The following is a 19985-nucleotide window of genomic DNA, read 5'->3' on the forward strand; positions in this document are numbered from 1 at the left end:
TAATGCCATCCAAGCCTATGAGAGAAGTGTCCTGTTCGACGACATCAAACAACACAGGTGCGCTGCGATTCTCGAAGAGAAGCAGCCTCGAACCGAAAGTGGTCCTTTGGAATAGTCCAGAAGTGTTACACGAGAAACGGGGAGACGCGGCACACTTGGAAATTGCTGTTCACACACACTCCCCGAAATATTTGAAACTGAAGAGCCAGAATCGACTAACAGTTTCAAATTGACCTGCCCGGCTTTAACCGTATTGTGTATTGAAGATGCAAGAGGCTGTTGAACCGCAAGAACCTGTACGGTTTAATCCTGCGACGGGCTATCAGCTGAAACTTCGTGGACAACTGTTTGCGACCGTTTCTGGTTGCGAGCATTTTCAAAATGCCCGATACGGCAACAAAAGAAGCATTTTTTTCCTTTGGCTGGGCAGCGTTGCCATGAAGCGTGGTACTGGCTAGAAGCACACCGAAAACAATGGGAAGAATTCACGTGTTGGTGCAATTTGGATGGAAGGCGCCCTCGTGACGGGGGTCGGTTCCCATGTGTAACTGCCTTATCACACTGACCGAAAGTGCGAGTGCGCGGCCGTCAATGCGGTGAGGGCAACGGCGCACTGTCTTTTGGGCAGGAATGCGCAGATACTGGCTGCACAGAAACAGCAGATTCCTTGATTTCCACGGCTCCTTGCTCGATTTGACTCGCGAAGCAACTGCCTTGTCAAACGACAGAGAAGACCCTTCTAACAAAAGACGATCCCGAATACGATGCGAGGACACACCCGCAATAAACTGGTCACGGAACGACTCTTCTGACGATTTAAACGAGCACATCGCGGCAAGCTCAAAAAGGACGGTCACGTACTCTTGAACAGACTCACCTGGGGACTGAATCCGGTGACAAAATTGGTGGCGTGCAACGACAAGGTTGCAGTTGGTATCGAAGTGCTTGGCCAGTGTCGCTACCGCGGAGGCATACACGTCTGGCGTAGCAGCGGTGCCTTCCTTCTCCTCCGTCGTCTCTGCCGCCTGCGAAACAGGCAGGGTGTTGAAAATACGTTGACCTTCGGGTCCCAAGGAATGTAGCAGAAGAGCCTTGCGACGCCTGGGGGGAACACGGAAGCACCCGAGGCGAGCAGGTAGACCTCGAACATGTCGTGTCATCGTGACCATGGCTGCACGGGGCGACCGTGTGTCGGTAGGAACGGCTCCGGTGGAGCGATGTGAGCGAAAGCCATCGGGTAGGCGTGGCTGGTTGGGTGGCGAGGAATTACAGGAAAATGGGGTTCTAAATCATCGTCGCCATTGTAATGAAGGAGTGACGTGACCTGCACATAGCTGCACGTGTCGCATACTGATCAATAATAGACTTTGCACAAATATATACAAACACAAGAACACAGTGTTACAAACGCAAACACTGAAACCGCAACTGAAACTAAGTAACTACGTACAGGATACAACAGGTGCGTAATCGTTCACTCACTTAAGTGGTACAGCAAGGCTCCAACGCGACCCTATTATTCTCCGTCCATGTGCTAACAGTAGCCTGCGCACGGTTATTTGCCGACGATAGCACAGTTTTTCTATAGTGTGAAGAAACTTCAGCCAACCGATGCGTCGTGAATAATTCGTCGGGCAACTTGAAGACGTAGAAACCATTTTAACGTGAAGAAAAATACAACTGCTCTCTGCAAATTTCTTTACACTTCCAAGTCATTACTGCCTCAGAAAAAACACCTGCAGTTCAAAGGACCCACTTCATTCCTTCCAACGAGGTTACATATCTGGCCATGACTCGAGTTACAATGTGGGGACCACGCGGGTACCCATGCCGGCCGCACAGCGCCATTTGGGCTAACTCTTTGGTGCCGCCGACAAGTGGAAGCCGCCTAGGTGACAAAGCCCAGCGAGCGGGCACGCCGTCGCGCATCCGCAGCGTGCGCTTTTTCATGAGCGATCACGGCGCACGCAGTGCCAGCCCCTTCCTTCCCCCCTCTGGAGGACCTTCTTTTTAACCTAGGTTATGTCGGTAAGAGGGATTTCTGTGCTTAGGGCTTTTCTGCGGAGTTCCAGAACCGCGCGGGTCGGACAGAGGGACGGATTTTCTTCGACCCCGAGACGAGCCGAGTCTCTCCCCACGAGACGGACTGAGTCGGAGGCCACGGACGGCTTAACGAGCACATGGGTACTCCCTCCTCCATTCAAGCGCGGGACAACCAGTCGAGTACGTATTCTGCATTATTACCGAGCAATAAGGCATGGTTTGTCGACATCGCCTGGCTCCGAGCGCATGCTTTGCACTTCCCGGTGAGTCGAACGGACCGCCGGCGTCTCCACGATGCTGCGGTGGGGATCGTGGCTTTGGTTGTCGTGTTCTATACGGTTTATTAAGCCAATACGGTCCATTGAGCGCACATTCTGTCGTCCAACGTTTACATATTCAGGCGCCCAACGGCCTCCGAGCCGGCAAGGTGAAATGATGATAATGATGATGGTTGCAGTTTTTTGGCGCAAGGCCAGCTGGGGCAAAGAGCGCCAAACAAAAGTATCTTAAAAAAATAGTGGCTACTAAAGCCAGAACAACAATAAAATCACTTAATGGCAATGGTAGGTGTATAGGGCCAGATTTGATTATGCGTGATAGGAAATGAGGTTTAAAAACTTGACGTCTGACAAATACTCAAACACACGTTTCACGGAAACAGTGGCATCGTCACCTAGAAAAAACGATGGATGTAGGGGAATATGTTGTCTGTAGAGTTCTCTCTGAAGTGTTTGTGTCGTGTTGTGTGACGTGCCTTGCATGTGATTAGTATGTGCACTACGGATAGGGCCTCTCCGCACCTGCTGCACTGGGGTCTAGAAGATCCCGTCAGCAGATACGAGTGCGTTGCATGGGTGTGCCCTATCCGCAGCCTACCCAAGGCGACTTCTGTGTGTCTGTTGCGTGTGTCAGTGGTGTATGGTCCCAAGCGTGGTTTTATAACGTGTAACTTCTTATCTGTTTGTTCACTCCAGTGTGTTTGCCATGTTCTCCGCAAGTGTTGTCTTATGTGTGGCTTGAGGTCTGTATATGGTACGGTTGTTATGTCTACAGTGTTCCTGAGTGCAGCAGCAGCGGCCCTCTCGTCTGCCAACTCGTTCCCAGCAATCCCAGCGTGTCCTGGGACCCAGGAGAGGAGCAGCTGATGCTTCTGTGCATACACAGACATGATAGTGTTAAGTACAAGATTAACTATGTGGTTTTTGGGGGGTGTATGCGATAACAGTGCGCGAACAACACTCAAGGAATTTGTGTAGATGATACACTTCGGAATTTGATTTTCAAGTTTGTGTCGTACAATCAGTAAAATTCCATATGCTTCTGCTGAAAAAATTGTTGTGTGGACGCTCATGGTTCTGGCTGCACTGAAATTCGGCCCATGAGCATCGCAGGAGTCCATAGTGGAGGTTTTAGACGCGTCACTGTAAAATTCTGCAAGTGGGTATATAAACTGCAGAGACAGAAAGTGCTGCAGTATTGCAGCTCACGGTACCCGATTTTTGTCAAGTTTCATAAAAGATAGGTCGGAGCACACAGGACGAACTTTCCTAGGAGGTAAAATGTCTGAAAAGGATGATCACTACACATTTAAAAACGAAGCGCTCAGATCCGAGGCTCGCTGTCTCACTCTAAGTGAAAAGGGCAGAGGAACGGATGGGCGATTTACAAAAAGCAAAGATGTTGATGTATTGTTAAAGACAGGAAAAAAGGATGGTTATTCAGCGATGAAATTTTAAAAGCATAAAGTAAGTCCATGTACGTCCGTTGGTTCTCAAGGCTCCACTTATTACACTCGGCATACAGACTTTCGACAGGGCTAGTGCGAAAGGCACCCGACGCAAGCCGTAGCCCCAAGTGTAGCACTGGGTCAAGCATTCGCAACGCTGTTTTAGTCGCCGACCCATATACCACACTGCCATAGTCTAAACACCCAACCAAAGCAGTATATACCCGTAGTAGGAGTTCTTTGTCGGAACCATACGATTGATGGGAGAGAACCTTAAGTATATTAATTGTTTTCAGACATTTATGTTTAAGTTCCTTGATGTGTGGAATGAATGTGAGTTTCTGGTCAAACACAACACCTAAGAACTTGTGCTCCTTTTTCACAGGAAGCGACACGTAATTAAGAGTAATGTCTGGGTCCGGATGGACCCCGCGCTTAGTGGAGAACACAACGCAGAAGCTTTTTGCAGGATTAAATTTAAACCCATTCTTGTCTGCCCAGCCGGCAAGCTTCTTGACACCAAGCTGGACTTGACGTTCGCATATTGACATATTACATGATATAAAGATATTTGCACGCCGTCTACATGCATAGAATAAGAGATTGTTGGTGGCAGTGCCTTTCCAAGAGAGTTCCTCTTTACTATGAAGAGAGTGCAACTCAACACACCACCTTGCGGCACGCCATTTTTTTAGACGTGAACCTTTGAAAGTGCACAACCAACTCTTACTCTGAACGTTCTCTCTGACAAATAACTAACAAGGGTGTTCAACATATTACCCGAAATACCGAATGACCTGAGGTCACTAAAGAATCCCATATCGCCAAGCGGTGTCGTAGGCCTTCTCGAGGTCGAAAAAGGACAGTTAAACAGTACTGCTTGTGCACGAAGGCATCCTTGATGTATGAGTCAAGTGCAACCAGTTGATCGTTCGTCGATCGCCCCACCCTAAAGCCTGCCTGGCAGCTCTCGAGAAGACCATTGTACTCGAGGAAGTACACGAGCCTGCGATTGATCATCTTCTCGAAGAGCTTGCATAGGCAGCTCGTAAGGGCTATTGGACGGTAACTTGAGGGGGACGACGGGTCCTTTTCCTCCTTCAAGAAAGCCACTACAATGGCCTCCCTCCAAAAGTGTGGAATGTGCCCCGAAAGCCATATTTTATTATATAGATGTAGAAGTGCTTCAAGTGTGTCTGCGGGTAGGTATTGTATCATTGTATATGTAATGTTGTCTGGGCCTGGAACTGAGGGTTTACACGTGCTCAGAGCAGCCCTCAGCTCATGTAGTGAAAACAGGGAGTTGTAAGAAGTCTGTGATTTGTTGTTGTCGTGTAGGGACTTCTTTTCACTAAAGTCTTTATACTTCAGGAAAGTGTTAGTGTAGTGTGCTGAACTGGACACTTGTTGGAAGTGTTGTGCGAGTGTGTCAGCCTGGTGTTCCAGTGTGTCCCCTGTTGTACTGACCAGGGGCAGGCTGTGTGTATGTTGTCCTTTGAGTTTGCGTATACGTGTCCATACCTTGCGTGTATCTGTGTATGACTTTATAGATGTTATGAATGAGCGCCAACTATCTCTTTTTGCCTCACAGCGCACACGTTTCCCGTATGCCTTGGCCCGCTTGAACAAGAGGAGGTTTCCCGACGTGGGGTAACGACGGAGGATACCCCACGCCTTGTTCTGGGCCTCTCGCGCCCACCGACAGTCCGCATTCCACCACGGCCTCCGCTGGTTGCGCAGGGCACGAGAGGCGTGCGGAATGGACTTTTCGGCGGCGTCGAGGATGTGCGCCGTGAGCAGTTGGGTACATTCTACAACCTGTAGGTGTCCGGAAGGGCTCGACGTCCATGTCGTCATCAGAAGGCAAGGCGGTGCCCAGCGGACGGGGCCCCCTTGACTTGGTACTCTTTCGGGTGTTCTGTGCCTGCGCCGCGGGCGGGGCAGGCGGTGGAGCTTGGATTGGCGCTGCTGTGGGCCCTCCCGTCTCCATCTCCATGCCCTCAGGTGTCCCGAGGCCCGGTGAAGAGGAAACAGTGAGAGCGGCAGAGCTCCCAGCGGCGATCACAATCGCCACATTTGCTGTAGTCGCCACACTCGGCGAGTCCTGACACCGCTGGACTACAGAAGGCAGTCCGGCAAGAGACGGGGCCCCCGCCGCCCCTACAGGTGTTGTAGAGGCAGCAGGTGGCTGCTCAGCTGCGGCTGGGACTGCAAAACATCAGCAGCAAGGCTGCACTGTGTCGCTGTGCTGACCAAACGCCGCGCCAGCCCCCCGCGGGCCGCGTCTGCATAAGATGTGGCCGAAAGCAGCTTGTGCTTTTGGCGTGCCTCAGCAAAGGTGATGTTTTCTGTTCCTTTCATTTGTAGAATTTCTTTTTCTGCTTTGAATTTTGGGCAGGTTCGCGAATAAGCAGCGTGTGGGCCACTGCAATTCGGGCACTTCACTGTGCTGTTTGGACAGTCATACGACGAATGGTCAGACTCTGAACATTTAGGACAAGTCAGCTTTCCTCGACATGATAGATTTCCATGACCGTATGGTTGGCATTTAAAGCATCGCCTGGGATTAGGGACATACGGTCGCACATTGCAGCTTAGGAAGCCCACTTTGACCTTTTCGGGTGGTGTTGTGAAATCAAATGTTAGGAGAAGATGCTTTGTTGGGATTTCTTCATTTGCTCTACGGATTACAATTCTTTTGACCGAGGTTACTCCTTGAGGTTGAAGCGCCTGAAGAAGTTCCACCTCTGTCTCAGACTGTAATTCCTTTTCTGAGATTACACCTTGAGAGGAGTTGAGAGTTCTATGTGGAGTCACAGTAACAGCCAGGTCAGCCAACGCGGTCTGTTTCAGGAGGTTTTCGCTTTTATTTTTTGTTTTTACTTGAACAAGTAGGTCACCGGATGAAAGCTTCTTAGCATCATATTCTGAGCCGACAACAGACTCAATGCATTTGGTCAAAAGAATGACTGACTTCTTGCCAACAGGGGTGTCCCCTGTGGAATGAACTACAAGATGTTTATAGAAATGTTCTGCCTTCTCTTTAGCAAGTACTTCGGTGCGGCCTCTTTTGGGAGGCCGATCATTGGAGGGGGGGGGGGGGGGGCGTTGAGAAAATACCCTGCAGTACGTATAAAAGCAGGGAGACGGGTCCCGGGAGTCAAAGAGGTCCCGGGATCCGCGGTATCGCCAGTACCATCACCATGAATACTCAAGGTGCCCCTTGCGGGGGGCAACGTAAAATGAGGGATACGAAACTTCTCTCCGCATTTTTTTCACACTTCCATGTATATTTTTTGTTCTTTTATTTAAAGCCATTTCCCGCCAGATGAGCGAGTTGAAGCGTGGTTGTTGTGTCTCAGTACATTGAGCCCTCGTTCTCCCGCTTCAAGACTTCCATGTGATAGGCTGCCTTGGTGATCCTCAAACCTCTGAATTCGAAAATTCTCCGAAGGGCTATCCCAGTTTGTTTTTAAAACTCGACTGTAGCGACCACCACTGCTAGAGCGACATGTGAATGGCCTTCAACCCAAAAGGCATTTAAGAGGGAACTTGCTTTTCCGCTACAGATGCAGGTGCTCACAATTTTAATGCAGAACATGATGAAAGCAGCTTAGCTGGTAAAACTTTCTTTCCCAAAATTTTCTCATCGGTGGAATTTGGTGACGCCTAATCTCAGGTTTCCTAACATCAATGCCGATCAACGTATTATTCTCCTACGCAAAATATATATTTCGTAACAGTGAAATTCACAAGCATTAAAATTGTGTTGGGAACTACTGGAACCGCCTCGTCATGACTTCTAATAATACCACCCAGCTACCATACGTTCATTAGTTTGTAATCTCTGGCGACTCTTATCTGCATACATGGTGTGCGTAGGTCGCTTTATGAATTTGATATTGTACGCGACAAGGTACATTCTTGAAAATGTACTTGTTACACTCTACTTCTTTATAGTTATCTCAACTTATGCGTCAATTGCGATTTCCTTGGGCAGACTTTTTTACTAGCTCCTTAATTGCACATTACTGCGTTTTCTGACCATGAATCATTAGTTTTCGCAGATGCCAATTTGTTTATTTTATGCATAACTGAAGTGTGAGCATAGTAATCAACACCGAAGCGCGGAAAGCCAGTGGTTACACTGACAAATAGCAAATTCTTTATGGTGAACGCGAGGCTCTTTGTGATCATGTTTACGATTACTTACGGTTTTTATGTTGTCCGTTAGCCTAAAAACTATGTTACTTCTAAAGAGTTGCTCAACCATTCTTTCCAAACTTTCTGCGCACTCACTGAGCATGTCTACATCCATCACCAAATTTGCGTCTGTAAAATGTATTCTACTATTTGGTATATCATCAGTTTCCGGGTCAACCGTCCAAAAAATATCCTCTTTTAGGACTGTCCACAGTTTTTGACAGGCGGTTTTATCCTACATGACAACCGCCCCATCAAAAAAATTCCCCATATTGTAGAATATGCATCCCACGCTCAGCACTTTTTTATATCGTTCAAGGCGTTTGCTTTTTCTATGCCAGCGTTAATCATTCCACTATATCTGTATGCCAGCTACAATTCATTAGGTGGTACATAGATTGACTTGAAGGGCAAACCGGGGCATTCTAGTCCTTTCAGACAGCTGATAGAATAACGTTCCGTTTTAGCACAAAAATGAAGGGCCACTTCAAACCTGTTATTATTGCGATAGGCGCGATCGCATACTAGCGTGACATTTTTTTCAATTGTGAATGCCCACCGAGCTTCTTATTTTGTCATTTTACCGGTGTTATAATGTCGTTTTCATCGACTGTGCACGTGTGGCGGCAAAGCTGCGTGCCGAGTTCGAGGTGTCTTGTATGAAGCATAATAATTCTATAAAAGCTGAGAATCTACGCAAAAATTGCCTTCATTCTGTAAACACAACAGAATAAAGCCAAATTTAGCCTTCCGCTGTAGGCATCACTTCATCGTTGTCGGAGGAATGGTGGTGTGGTTGCGGTTACGATTATAAGTAGCTTCAGCTACGCTAAACAACTGTTATTTCCTCTACCAATCGGAGTCAGCTTGTCAGAGCTTTGCATGCAGTAGCGGATCAGTTTTCGTGAATATGACTCGTTCCCCTGTGTTAAAACTTCTTTATGCTGGGAGCAGCTTTGTTCGATTAGCCCGTATTTATTCTATTCTTATAAACGCTGAAAGAAAGACTGATGAGGGGCTTCCGGCCTAAGGAGAAGATAATTATTTTATACCGGTGAAGTTGACAAAAAAAACCTCATTTACTCTGATGAAGAGGTACCAGCGGTATAGTAATAAAATATTAATTTATTTCACGCCATTTTAGGGGGCATTTTGTACTCTCACAAAAAATTGAAGGGGCTGTATTTGGACGTAACAGTTCCACCATGACTTTGATATGAATACCTATTCAGCGTGCGTCATTTTCGACTCAAATATCTTTCGGCGTACGAAAATCTCGCATGTTTCTACCAGGGTGTCGAGCCGGATCTGAATCGAAACGAAAATCGCAACCGGGCCGGTATTTTTCCCAAACTCAACCCGAACCCTAACCGTTATTTTTTAAATATGCTGAACCCGAACCGGAATTAAACCAGAAAAAGAAAGAGAGGTTGCAGACTCACGAGAAAACGCTTTGACCATACATTTTTGATACTGGATGATCAGTTCCGCTCGGGGCATTGTTCTATCACCCACCATCAACCGCACTTTTCATCTTCGGGTGAAAAATTACATAAATGATCTCTTTGTGGCCACAACGTGGCGTTAAGACAGCGCAGAAATACTGCAATGGTACGTTGCTTTTGGGCGAGCAATCAGGGTGCAAGGCTGGACAAAATAAATATCACAATCTCGGCAGCTCGGGTGATGTTTGAAGCACCGACCTGGCAGTTACCGCACTGGGTCTCTTGTATACCTAGAGTTATACCCCCAGCAGGTGAAGTCGGGCAGAAATTATCAGAAGTGCGCCAGAAATTACCAGATAGGCGATATTTACGCAGCGGCGATCAGAATACTGAAAAAGCACCGGGACACGAGTCTCTCTAGGGTAACAAGGCGCCTGACGCCGTTGCCCGATGCCATTCCCACCCGGCAACTGCTACTACCCTCACCACCGTCGTAGAAACTCCCGGTCGCTGTTCCCATTTATCCCACGATGTAGCAGGGACACCTCGGAACGCTACAGACAGATTAGTCCGAAAAAAATACCCACCTTCTCATCTGGAACTCAACAAAGAGGAAGCAATTCAACTCAGAAGGCTTCAAACGAACTTTTTCCCTCAAACAACGCAAGTGCATATGATTCAGCCCACTCTCTACAATTGCAACTGGAACTTCTGCGGGGTGCCCAACACATTCTGTCACATGGAATGGGAGTACAGGAGTGTCGAAATACTCTCAGAAGTCTTGGACCCCTCGACGCAGCAGTGGGAGGTCCCGCTGTGCAGCGAGGTCTTTCAAAACCAGCGCGGCCTTTGATCCGGGCCAGACAAAAAGGTAGCTGAATGCCCTGACATCCGGGACTAGGGACGCCAGTCACCCTGGATGATCAGCGTTAGAGCATCGAAGGTCGTCGGTCACTGCTTGTTTTGCGTCGGTCGCTCCTTGTTTTGCGTTTATTTGTCTCTGTTTCTCTGTCTCTGGAAATGTCGGTTAGAAATTGTGTTCACATCTATCCGACTTTCAGCCAAGTTAAATAAAAGGGGGCCAATTCATAATTCCAACCTATCAATGTCATACTACGGTGTATTTATTTGTTTATCAATTTATTTTTAAATTTATTTTTTTTATTTATCCCTAAAAAGTATTGTAGGATGGTATTTTTCTCCCATTCAGAAGGCTTTCGGTACTGCATGGCGCTACGGTATCCTTAGTAATATTAAGTCATTTGGTTTGTCAGGGAACATCTTGAATACGCTTGCCAACTACATGTACAGGATCAAAAAGAAAAGCTGGGTGAGTCAATATGGAGCTTTAACTGGCAGAGGTTATATAGCAAAGATGAACTCACTCTGGAAGGCATTACCCCCAGCAATTTCTCTATAATGACAGGAGTAATGATTACATACAGAAAATGAGCTTCATGAATCGAAAAAAAAAAACTCTTGTAGATGATGTCATAGTTCAAGGAAAGAACAAGAAATGGACTTCGGCTAACCGTGCAGTAGTACGAACCGACATTCGGTGGGCAATGAGGGTAACAGAGTGGATACCAAGGGGTTGATGTAGAAGAACGCGGAGGCCAATGGCACGATATGAGGAATGAAACACAGAAATTTGGTGGTGAACAGCGAACTCGAATGGCGCAGCACAGGAGCCGTTGGAAGTCAATGCTAGAGGCCTTCGTCCTGAAGGGCGCCTGACTAGAATGTTCTTGTTGGTTTGATGATGGTGATGTATATAGACGATGTGCAAATGTCCTTTAAATCCTATAATCATTCCATGTGCGAGTGCCAAGTTCTGCTTTGTGTCAACAAACTTGCTTACTGCTCAGAGAAGAATGGTTTTAAGCTTCATGCGGAAAAGTGTACTTGTGGGGTATTTTCAAGGAGCGTAGGACACATTCTGAATCTGATAGTAAAGTAAAAGTGTTTTCACTTCCCTCAAAAAGGAAGGCAAATTTGTATAATTTTGATATATAAAAAACCGATATTCATTCCAGGCAAAAAACACATGAAACATAAATTCTTAAACACAATGAATATCCTGAAGGAAGTCTCTTATAGAACAGACAAAAAACAGTGCTCCGGGTTTTCACAAGTTTTGCTGGCTCACCGTTGGACCACGGGAGTATCGCCTGAAGGATCCGCTTATAAACTGCATTAAAAATGTTAGACCCAGTGCTGCACATGGGGCTCCGTCTTGCATGTGGAGCTTTCCGGACGAGCCCCATTCAAAGTCTACATGCAGACTGTGATAAGTGGAGCCTTGAACATCAGCGCACTTACATATCAGTGCTCTAGGCCATTAAAGTAGCCTCCAAAAAAATCACCCTTGCAATTTTATTCTTAACGACATTTCATCTGCTCATTTGTACGCAGCACGCTCATCCACACCTGCTTCATTCTTCTTGACGCTGAGAGCCCATGTGGAAGAACTAAATATTTCTTTTCAGGCGACCCTGAAGTCCTCCGATCCTGACTTGGTACCGCCTATGGGCAGGTTAAGAATTTCTGGAGGTATGCATTTTAAATCTATTGGCAAACGAAACACCCACAGAGAAATAATAACGCAATATTCTCTTCACAAACGACAAATGCCCGTACACGGCCCTTTACACTGATGTATCCAAATCTCCTTCCCCCGGGTCATGTGCTGCACATGACCCCGTTTTTTCAGCAAAAAGAAATTTAACATAAACAGCAGTATTTTCAGAACAGAAGCATAATATTTTATAGCAGTAGCGTGTCACACACACGAAACACAGAACTTCATAATTTTTACAGACTGTTTAATTGTAGTTACAGCCTTTCAATCTTTCAAACAAACAAAGCCTGTGTCCTCCATCTCTTCATGAAGGGTTCATTGTCTGTAAATCCTAAAAACTAAACGTAATTACTTGCTGGGTTCTGGGACACAGCGGCATTCTTGGGAACGAAATACCTGACACGATTTTCGATTTAGCCTCTCTGTGAGGGTGAATTTCAATGAGTATGAATTTCAATCAGTCGTGAATACACAAGCACAATTGTAATGTCAACCGTACTTGTAGTTATTTAACATCACAAACAGAAAAAGCTTTTTGGTTTTCCTAGAATCAAGTATGCCCTCTCTTTCGCTGCGCTTCACTGGAAATAGTTAAAATTTTAAAAGGGGATAATTTGTTAAGACCCACTTGTCATGAAAAATTAGGAAAAAGCACAGTGTGACCAAATGATTCTATAGGCAGTGAAGTACGGGCAGTGTGCTCGGAGCTTTGACTCATTTTTTGCCGATTTAGAGGTCGGTATGCGCGACATTTGTGCGCAGCTGTTCTTGTTTTCCGCATAAGGTCACCTAAACGTAATATTAGGTGCAATATTTTTTTGCAATATGTGCTTTTCATGCCAGATAACACAAAATCTCTCTACGAACAAAAATCCCTTGGAAATTCTTCCCACAAGAGGTTATAAAACTGGAGCAATTCAAACTCTATAAGGCTCTAAAGCTGACCCTGGTTGTTGTTTTCCCAGGATCTGTTGCTTGAAAGAAAGCTAGCGCTCGGTTAAGTGGAGAGTTCAAAAACTCTCACGGGGTTTTCTTCACAGAGCGAGTACGAGTCGTTTGTGTGTTTACAAATATGCTGCGGAAAGGGCCGCTGGAGGGTATGCCTCCTTTTGAGGTGATTCGTTTAAGACCCACCAGAGCACAATTCAGCATGTCGCACTTAAGCAAAGTGTGCAGTAAAATGGCCTTCCGACCAGCGGACACATTCGTCGATAGGCACAAGCCACATGACGCAGGTTAACGGTGTTGTACGGTCGTATCGTTGCTTGAAATTAAGTGCATTGTATAACTGCGAACCTTCGTCACATTTCTGTGTACTGGTGCAATCAAATGCACATGTTTGGTTGCATTCGCAGTGTTTGCCAAACACTTGGAAGATGGTCCCAGTTGCTGAATCACCGGCACTGTCTACTGTGTTTATTTAAGTGAGACCAGGGGACATGGCGAAAAATTCGACGGTTTCTACCTTTAGTTCAGTCATACTGACAGATTGTTTGTAAGGTGTCAGACTATCAGAAGCCCTGCCTAATTAAGGCGTAGCACAAAGGGACTTAAACGTGAGCTGTGTAATGTCTACCGCACCAAGACTGATGTCAGCATGTCACGACGGGATAATGTTTAAGAAAGCAGCCAAGACTAGCAAGGCACCTTTTATCCAACCTACATATAAACTGTTGAGCGGTGTTTACAATGATTGAAGAACGTAATTGTATTTATACACTGCACACCGTCAATCTTTACAGAGAGTTGGCCCTCCTGTGTGAAGCATAAAGAGAAGTGGTGCAAGTCAAAGGTAAATTTGGTCCTTTTTGGAATACCAACCTGTGGACTGATCGAGACTTTTAAAGGAGGCTTGTCTGTTCTAAATACGCAAGCTTCTTTTCTTACATACTTGGAAATGTGATTGGTAGCCTGTTTATATTAAATGTTCCCCTTCACATAGCGTTTTCTCGAATTTGGCATGCACCGCGCGGCTTCCTCCTGTTTTAATGAGGAAAGCCAACATTTGTCATGGTTTTCAGTTTCATTTCATTTTATTTTTTTACTCTCAGCGCCGCAGAGCCTTACTGAGAGGACTGGTATTTTCTCAGAAATAAAAACGTAATATCAACGTATAAAAAATTCCAAAAAGAAGTTGCACACCGCGATCTTGAAATGAAATGTATCGCTGATGGTGACGATGGAGGTGAGAAGGTGGTTCCATGCAGAGCTTGTTTTGGGGACGAGGAAGTGAAAATGCCGATTTAGCAGAGTAGTAAAAATGCAGATATGCTTTTGTACCGTTCTTGACATTCTGATAATTTTCGCAGTGCAGAAGATAATCTTATTGACCGGAGATGAAGCGACGGAAAGAGAAACAGGCTCGAGATACAATTTGGTCTCTTCGGAGAGCACGGCGAGGGCAGGCTTTGGCGTAATGTTTTTGGACGCAGTGATGGTGACATCACGGACTTCGCTGGGCCAGAGGCGTTTTGGCCAAGAGCTTGAGGCAAGTCCCGGCAACACCGCGCAGACACTAAATACAGCAAGACCATGCTGCAGTTTTGCTGTTAACCTAACGCCGCCAAAACATGCATGAAATGGGCGATATGTATTTTATTGTTGAACATTCCAGGTTTTCCTTCCTCTTTTTACATGGCACACCAAGAAGAAGAACAGGATTCCTACTAGTGTGTGCACAGTGGCCAGGGAGTAATAAAACTGGTCATAGCAGCCAAGCCTGTCTCTGAAGAACCCTGAAAGAAAAACGTGAGTATACGCATTTTATTAAAAAGAACAGAAAACGTGTTTTTCATTTCGTTCATGAACATCAGAAATTTCCACCTTCTGTCTGGACATATGACGAATGCGTGTTTTTCGCAATAAACAAGACTGAATATTGTGGACTGAAGCTTGGTGTAAAGCATTCTTAACAAAACTGTAGTCCGTTCAAATTTTGCCTAATTGTGAGTGGGCTACGGGCACCTGAGGTTTGAAAGCCAACACAGTTAAAGGCAACGAACCAGTTAAGATCTTTAAGAATCGTTATCGTTCGGCTAAATCTGAAGACATGGGTGTTATCAACTTTCTACGGAATGGAAGAACTGCTGTTGTGCCCAGGTTCCAACCCTGGTCATTTTACTCAGCCGCACAACGCCTTAGCCGTACAACAACCGTGGCATGCGTGTACCAAATCTGTTGTCGTGGGATCAATAAAAAAGAAGGAAATCGTTTACTCTACATTAGGCCGAAACGCACTCACTTCCATCGTTTAGAGTAATATGCCACCCAGTGGATGGATATTACTGGAAACAACGCTGTAGGCTTTCGCTGCATCGTAACTTGGCGTTTTTTTGCTTGCTTATGATTAATTACCCTTATTCTTTCCTCGCTATCAAGACTAAGGTGGCGAACAAAGCAATCAGATAATTTTTTTAGAAAGAGAAGAGGCGCTTATGAGCGGCTGTCAAGGTTTCATTCAGAAAAAAAAGAAAATGGTTGGAGACCACGCTATCAATCAGCGCACAGTAAACGTAGGATAGACAAAAGCAAAGCGTAGCTACCTCCTATCGCGCGGACAGGGCCATTTATACGAAGAACGCGACAATTTTTCCATTCTTTATGAGATGAAATGGGGTTGCATAGTCTTCTTAACTAGGTGCATGTGGTGAGTACGAAGAAGGATCATTGCAGGAGTTCTAAAAAAGGGCAAAAGAAGAAGAGGCACCACCACGCTCTCACTAGTGACGATTTGCATTGCCGGTTCATGCAGCCTTACATTCACTGGGCTTCATACGCTAAACCATGACCCATCTTCATGGTAAACTAACATGAGTCGGACTGTGACACTGAACAACCTCATTTCGAAAGGAAAGTTCGCAGCCTTAAACGGACACAACAACTAAAAGCGAACGCCTAGAAGGGGCGAAATCTTTGCCGCAATAGAAGAACATCGTGAATCTTTCAATGCCTGCTTCGCACAGTTGATTTGTTGTTCGCGGCTGCAAACTTTCGTCCATAGCGTTGTACTTGCGGAAAATTTTATAGATTTCGTTTGGAGTCATGTTGAAGAACAACTTTCCCTTTTTCACGCAACAACAGTTTCCGTTTAAGCTCCTAGCCACGGTGTTTCTCAGATTCATTCTTTATTGTCCCTGCCAGAAAAATATTCCCGACTGCCTTCAAGAACCCCTGAATAAGAGCGCCAAAATTTTGTTTCTAGGATATTTGCGCAACTATTGCGTATTTTTTCAAGGTGAAAGGCTTGCTCCTTAAACGTAGCATTCTGAAAGAGACGATATGGACGAAGGCGCGCATGGGGATTGTATGAATTGCTGGCGCTTTCCTGAAGCAGCAAATACATGGGTAACAATACAGCGGGAGTGAGGTGGTGCAGTAAAGGTACCATGAAAAAGGGTCCGTCGTAGTTTTTTTTTTGCTTGAAAATAAATGACCACCCACTTAAAATCCGAACTTCACCAAACAAAACAACGCACCTGAATAGAAGAGAAAACAAAGTTCTTTTACTCCGCTTTAATATTTTCTTACACAACCTGCAAGGCCCTTGTTTGCACATGCATTCTAGAGCACATGTGACGATGCATTAGTGGCTGCAACATCCCAAGGCAGCGCGTTCCACATTACGGCTGATGAGAGGAGACACTCCTTGGTAACATTTTGATATTGTCTGATGCGTGAAAGCAATATAACCGGGCTGTTTTCAATTTCTTTTCTCTGTTTGATAATGTTTTGTGGTGCTGAGTGATTAAAGACCTGTGATGGCGACCACAGATTCTCGAGGGGTCTTCGTAACGACTCCTTTATTTTTCACAGTGTATAAAAAATGCACATTTGTGCGGGGTTCATGTCCGTGCAACTGAATTGGTAAAGAACCTTTATGGAAGTTTTCGTAGCCGAGGTCGTGCTCAGTGCCGACGAAGTATTAAGCACACTGCGCACGTGAGGATAGCACGGTACTTACTCCGCAAATTGGTCAGAGTTTCCCCAAGTCGAGAATTACTACAAGTTTATTTACTCGGCGCCGTAATCTCTGAGAAAAGGGTCTTTGTAAACTATATCTTCGAAAAAAACACAGATAACTAGCACTGCAAAATGAACCAGCGTTATTTCCACGCTGGTGAGCACGCTGCACGATGCAAATGAGTTATGTGTTATGCACTGTTTTAAAAGACACATGAAGCCAAAATACAAGTCTGTGTTATTCGAAAGATTTCTTGTTTTATATAGCCCCCAGCGCTTGTCTGAATGCAAACGATGCTCTAGTCACAAAGAAATTACTTACTTTAGAGGCCAACTGCACTCAGAATTTTCTTCTTCCATATAAGTAGTCTAAGCTGTTAAAATCACCATGGCGACATCCGTAGCCTCGTAATCACAGAGAGCACTAGGTACCGCCGTTCAAAGTACCTCCGAGCAGACGACGTTTGCACCTGGCGTAGAGTCGCCGAAACAAGTTCCGAGCGGCCTGTGACGGAGGTTTGGGAACCTGTTCTGTGCAGCTCGAGCTTTTCAGGCGATTGCAGGGCGGTACGCGGGACGCAGAGATGCGTTCGCGCGGGGTTTCTCCGCTACAGCAGCGCAATGTACCGCCGTAGCCATCACATGTTTAAACTAAACGCATAGGCAGTACTATCCGCCATTTTTTTTCAATGCGAAAAAAAAAATTTCAAAGCCTACAAACTGTTCACGCGCATGCGGACGTCTTGGAGTTCGCAAATTTCTTTTTGCTTGAAAATAATATTTTTACTCAAACAAAAAAAAAAACGCGAAACGAGCACTCGTCTTACATTTGTCATTCCTATTGCATTTACCACAGAAAAATACGCTCTATAAATTTTTGACCACTTGCACTTCCGCCTCCAATATTGGCCTTATTTGGGCTGGCCCAATGCCACCTCCATTCTTTAGACCTTTCCAAAAGTTTGACGACCTAAATAGAGTTGTTGTACACGCGGCTATGAGCAATTGCGCGACTTTTGCCTTACTCGCTAAGTGATTAAAATCAGCCTTTCTCGTAGTAACAAATACATACGCACAAATATAGGCCGTCGTCTTCGCGAAGTGCGAAAACTAACCAAACTGCCCCTCTCCTAAATAATAGACTAGATTTTTGTTCAATTCCCAACTGAAGTATCTACTTCGAGCGTTTTATTTAATTTATTTAAATGCAGAATGTTCTCAACAGCACCTGCCTATGGGTGAAGTAGAAAACAGCGGTAGATAGGAAATGTTTTCGTGTTATAGTGCATCATTTAGCGGGGTAAGCTGGCTTATAGTTTCAGACGACTTTTATAATTCGATTCTCGATGTGCAGCAAGGCGAAAAATACTGGGCCAATATTCGCGAAGCTGTTTACACCTAATTTATAGTAGAAATAGTGATTGATCACCGCCCGCGTGTGGTTTGTCCCCTTCAAAGAGAGCGATGTGATAGCCGAGGCGTCAGCTATAACGAAAGCTACATTTCAAAATCGTACGGGCAAGTATCTCTGTAAATCAGGGTCCGCTTTTTTTTTACTTGCAATGCCAAAAAATGCTACTCCGGCAGTTATTATGATTGGAAAAATTACTGTCTGGTGGCTTACTTCATCTCGACTGATTGCAACAGGACGCCGGAATTGCGCCTAACTCCATTATCATGGGCAAACATTACTGGAGGTTCTTTTGTGGAAATAACAGAGGGAAACACGGCGCTAGTACACGCATTTGAAGGTGGCTCTGAGCGGCCGCCAGTCCTGGCGCGGCCGCTTCCATTCCATCACGTACGTCACGTCCGCCCGCCGCTATTCCCGCCTTTATTATTCAGTTTCGGTTCCCAAAACGCCAACGTCGCGAGCTGTTTCTGTCGCGCGCGTTGGTTTTTGAATCACAGTATCTCGCATTTCCCACTCTTTTTTTAGGTACTATTACGTGACATTATTTTTACGTTGTCGAAAATTTGAGCGCAGTTGGCCTTTAAGTTAAACTTTTGATTTTCCCGCTAAATCTTGCGTTTTTGTTGTCTGCAATGACATCACAGGAACCCACAGCTCTGTTATGGTCCCTAGAAAGATATTTGTAGTGACTATAGCTCTGCCGCCGATTGGGAGGCCTTATTTGCCGTTACTGAAACTACATGGCGCCACCATAATACATAGCAAGCCAGTTTCTGCCCTCCGCAAGGAGCAAGAATTTCTTTCTTCGTGGCCTTTGATTTTTTTTGACCGTATTTAAACCAAGCTTCTTTTTGTTCACGGAGAAAATAATCCTTTCGTGAAAAATAGTGCTCACTTGAAAATATGGTCACGTAAGACACCGTTCCTAGCGTCAATCGGCAATTGTAGTCTCAGACAACCCCAAAGACCCGCAGTCCAGTGCCGCTAAGCCAAGCATAGTGCGCGCAGTACCGACAGCAGTACGCATCGGCACTTCTGTTTACGTGTGCTTTCGTAACTTCCACTGTTTGTCCCACCATTCTTATGGCTTTGAAAAGAATGCGCATTAAATTTAAGAGCAAATGGCTCATTGGGCAAGCTTATAAGCTCTGCCTAATTTGCGTTTGCTTTTGCCGTCATCCGCCAATCCCAGAGCTGTCACATGTGACATCATAGGTTCTGTTGTGGGAAATGAGCTAGTGGGTCGCATGGCCGTTCCATTTTTTCCTAATTATGTAGCTTATTTCAGTGAAGTTTACGTTAAAAGTGGTGATTCCAATGAGATAATCTTTTGGAACCAAACTGGTGTTTTTCTTCATGGCTCCTTTAAAGGAGCCATGAAGAGAAAATACAAGTTTGAGGTATTCGAAAGATTTCTTGTTTTATATTGCCCCCAGCGCTTGTTCGATTGCAAACGATGCTCTATTCGCAAAGAAATGAATCAATTTAAGTAAAAATTTTCATTTTCCCGCTAAATCGTGGGCTTTCGTTGTTTTCAATGGCATCATAGGAAGCGACTGCTCTGGTATGGTCCCTAGAAAGATATTTCTAGAGACCATAGCTCTGCAGCAGATT

General features: G+C 45.5%; 1 protein-coding gene and 1 pseudogene across 1 annotated transcript in view; both read right to left on the reverse strand.

The window, feature by feature from the left end:
* Positions 1-224: 224 nt before the first annotated feature.
* LOC144146724 (uncharacterized) lies at positions 225-1234 on the reverse strand (annotated as a pseudogene).
* Positions 1235-10107: 8873 nt separating this feature from the next.
* The window catches only part of LOC144146725 (uncharacterized), a 47400-nt gene continuing 37522 nt past the window's right edge, over positions 10108-19985 (reverse strand). Inside the window, exons 5-6 of the mRNA XM_077678653.1 lie at positions 14642-14733; positions 10108-10149 (exon numbers count right to left, since the gene is read on the reverse strand). Coding sequence (XP_077534779.1) covers positions 10108-10149; positions 14642-14733 — 134 coding nt within the window. The remainder of the gene's footprint in view (positions 10150-14641; positions 14734-19985) is intronic.

The sequence above is a fragment of the Haemaphysalis longicornis genome, unplaced genomic scaffold, assembly GCF_048455015.1.
Source record: "Haemaphysalis longicornis isolate Haplotype H1 unplaced genomic scaffold, Haemaphysalis longicornis Haplotype H1 scaffold_7, whole genome shotgun sequence".
Taxonomy (NCBI): domain Eukaryota; kingdom Metazoa; phylum Arthropoda; class Arachnida; order Ixodida; family Ixodidae; genus Haemaphysalis; species Haemaphysalis longicornis.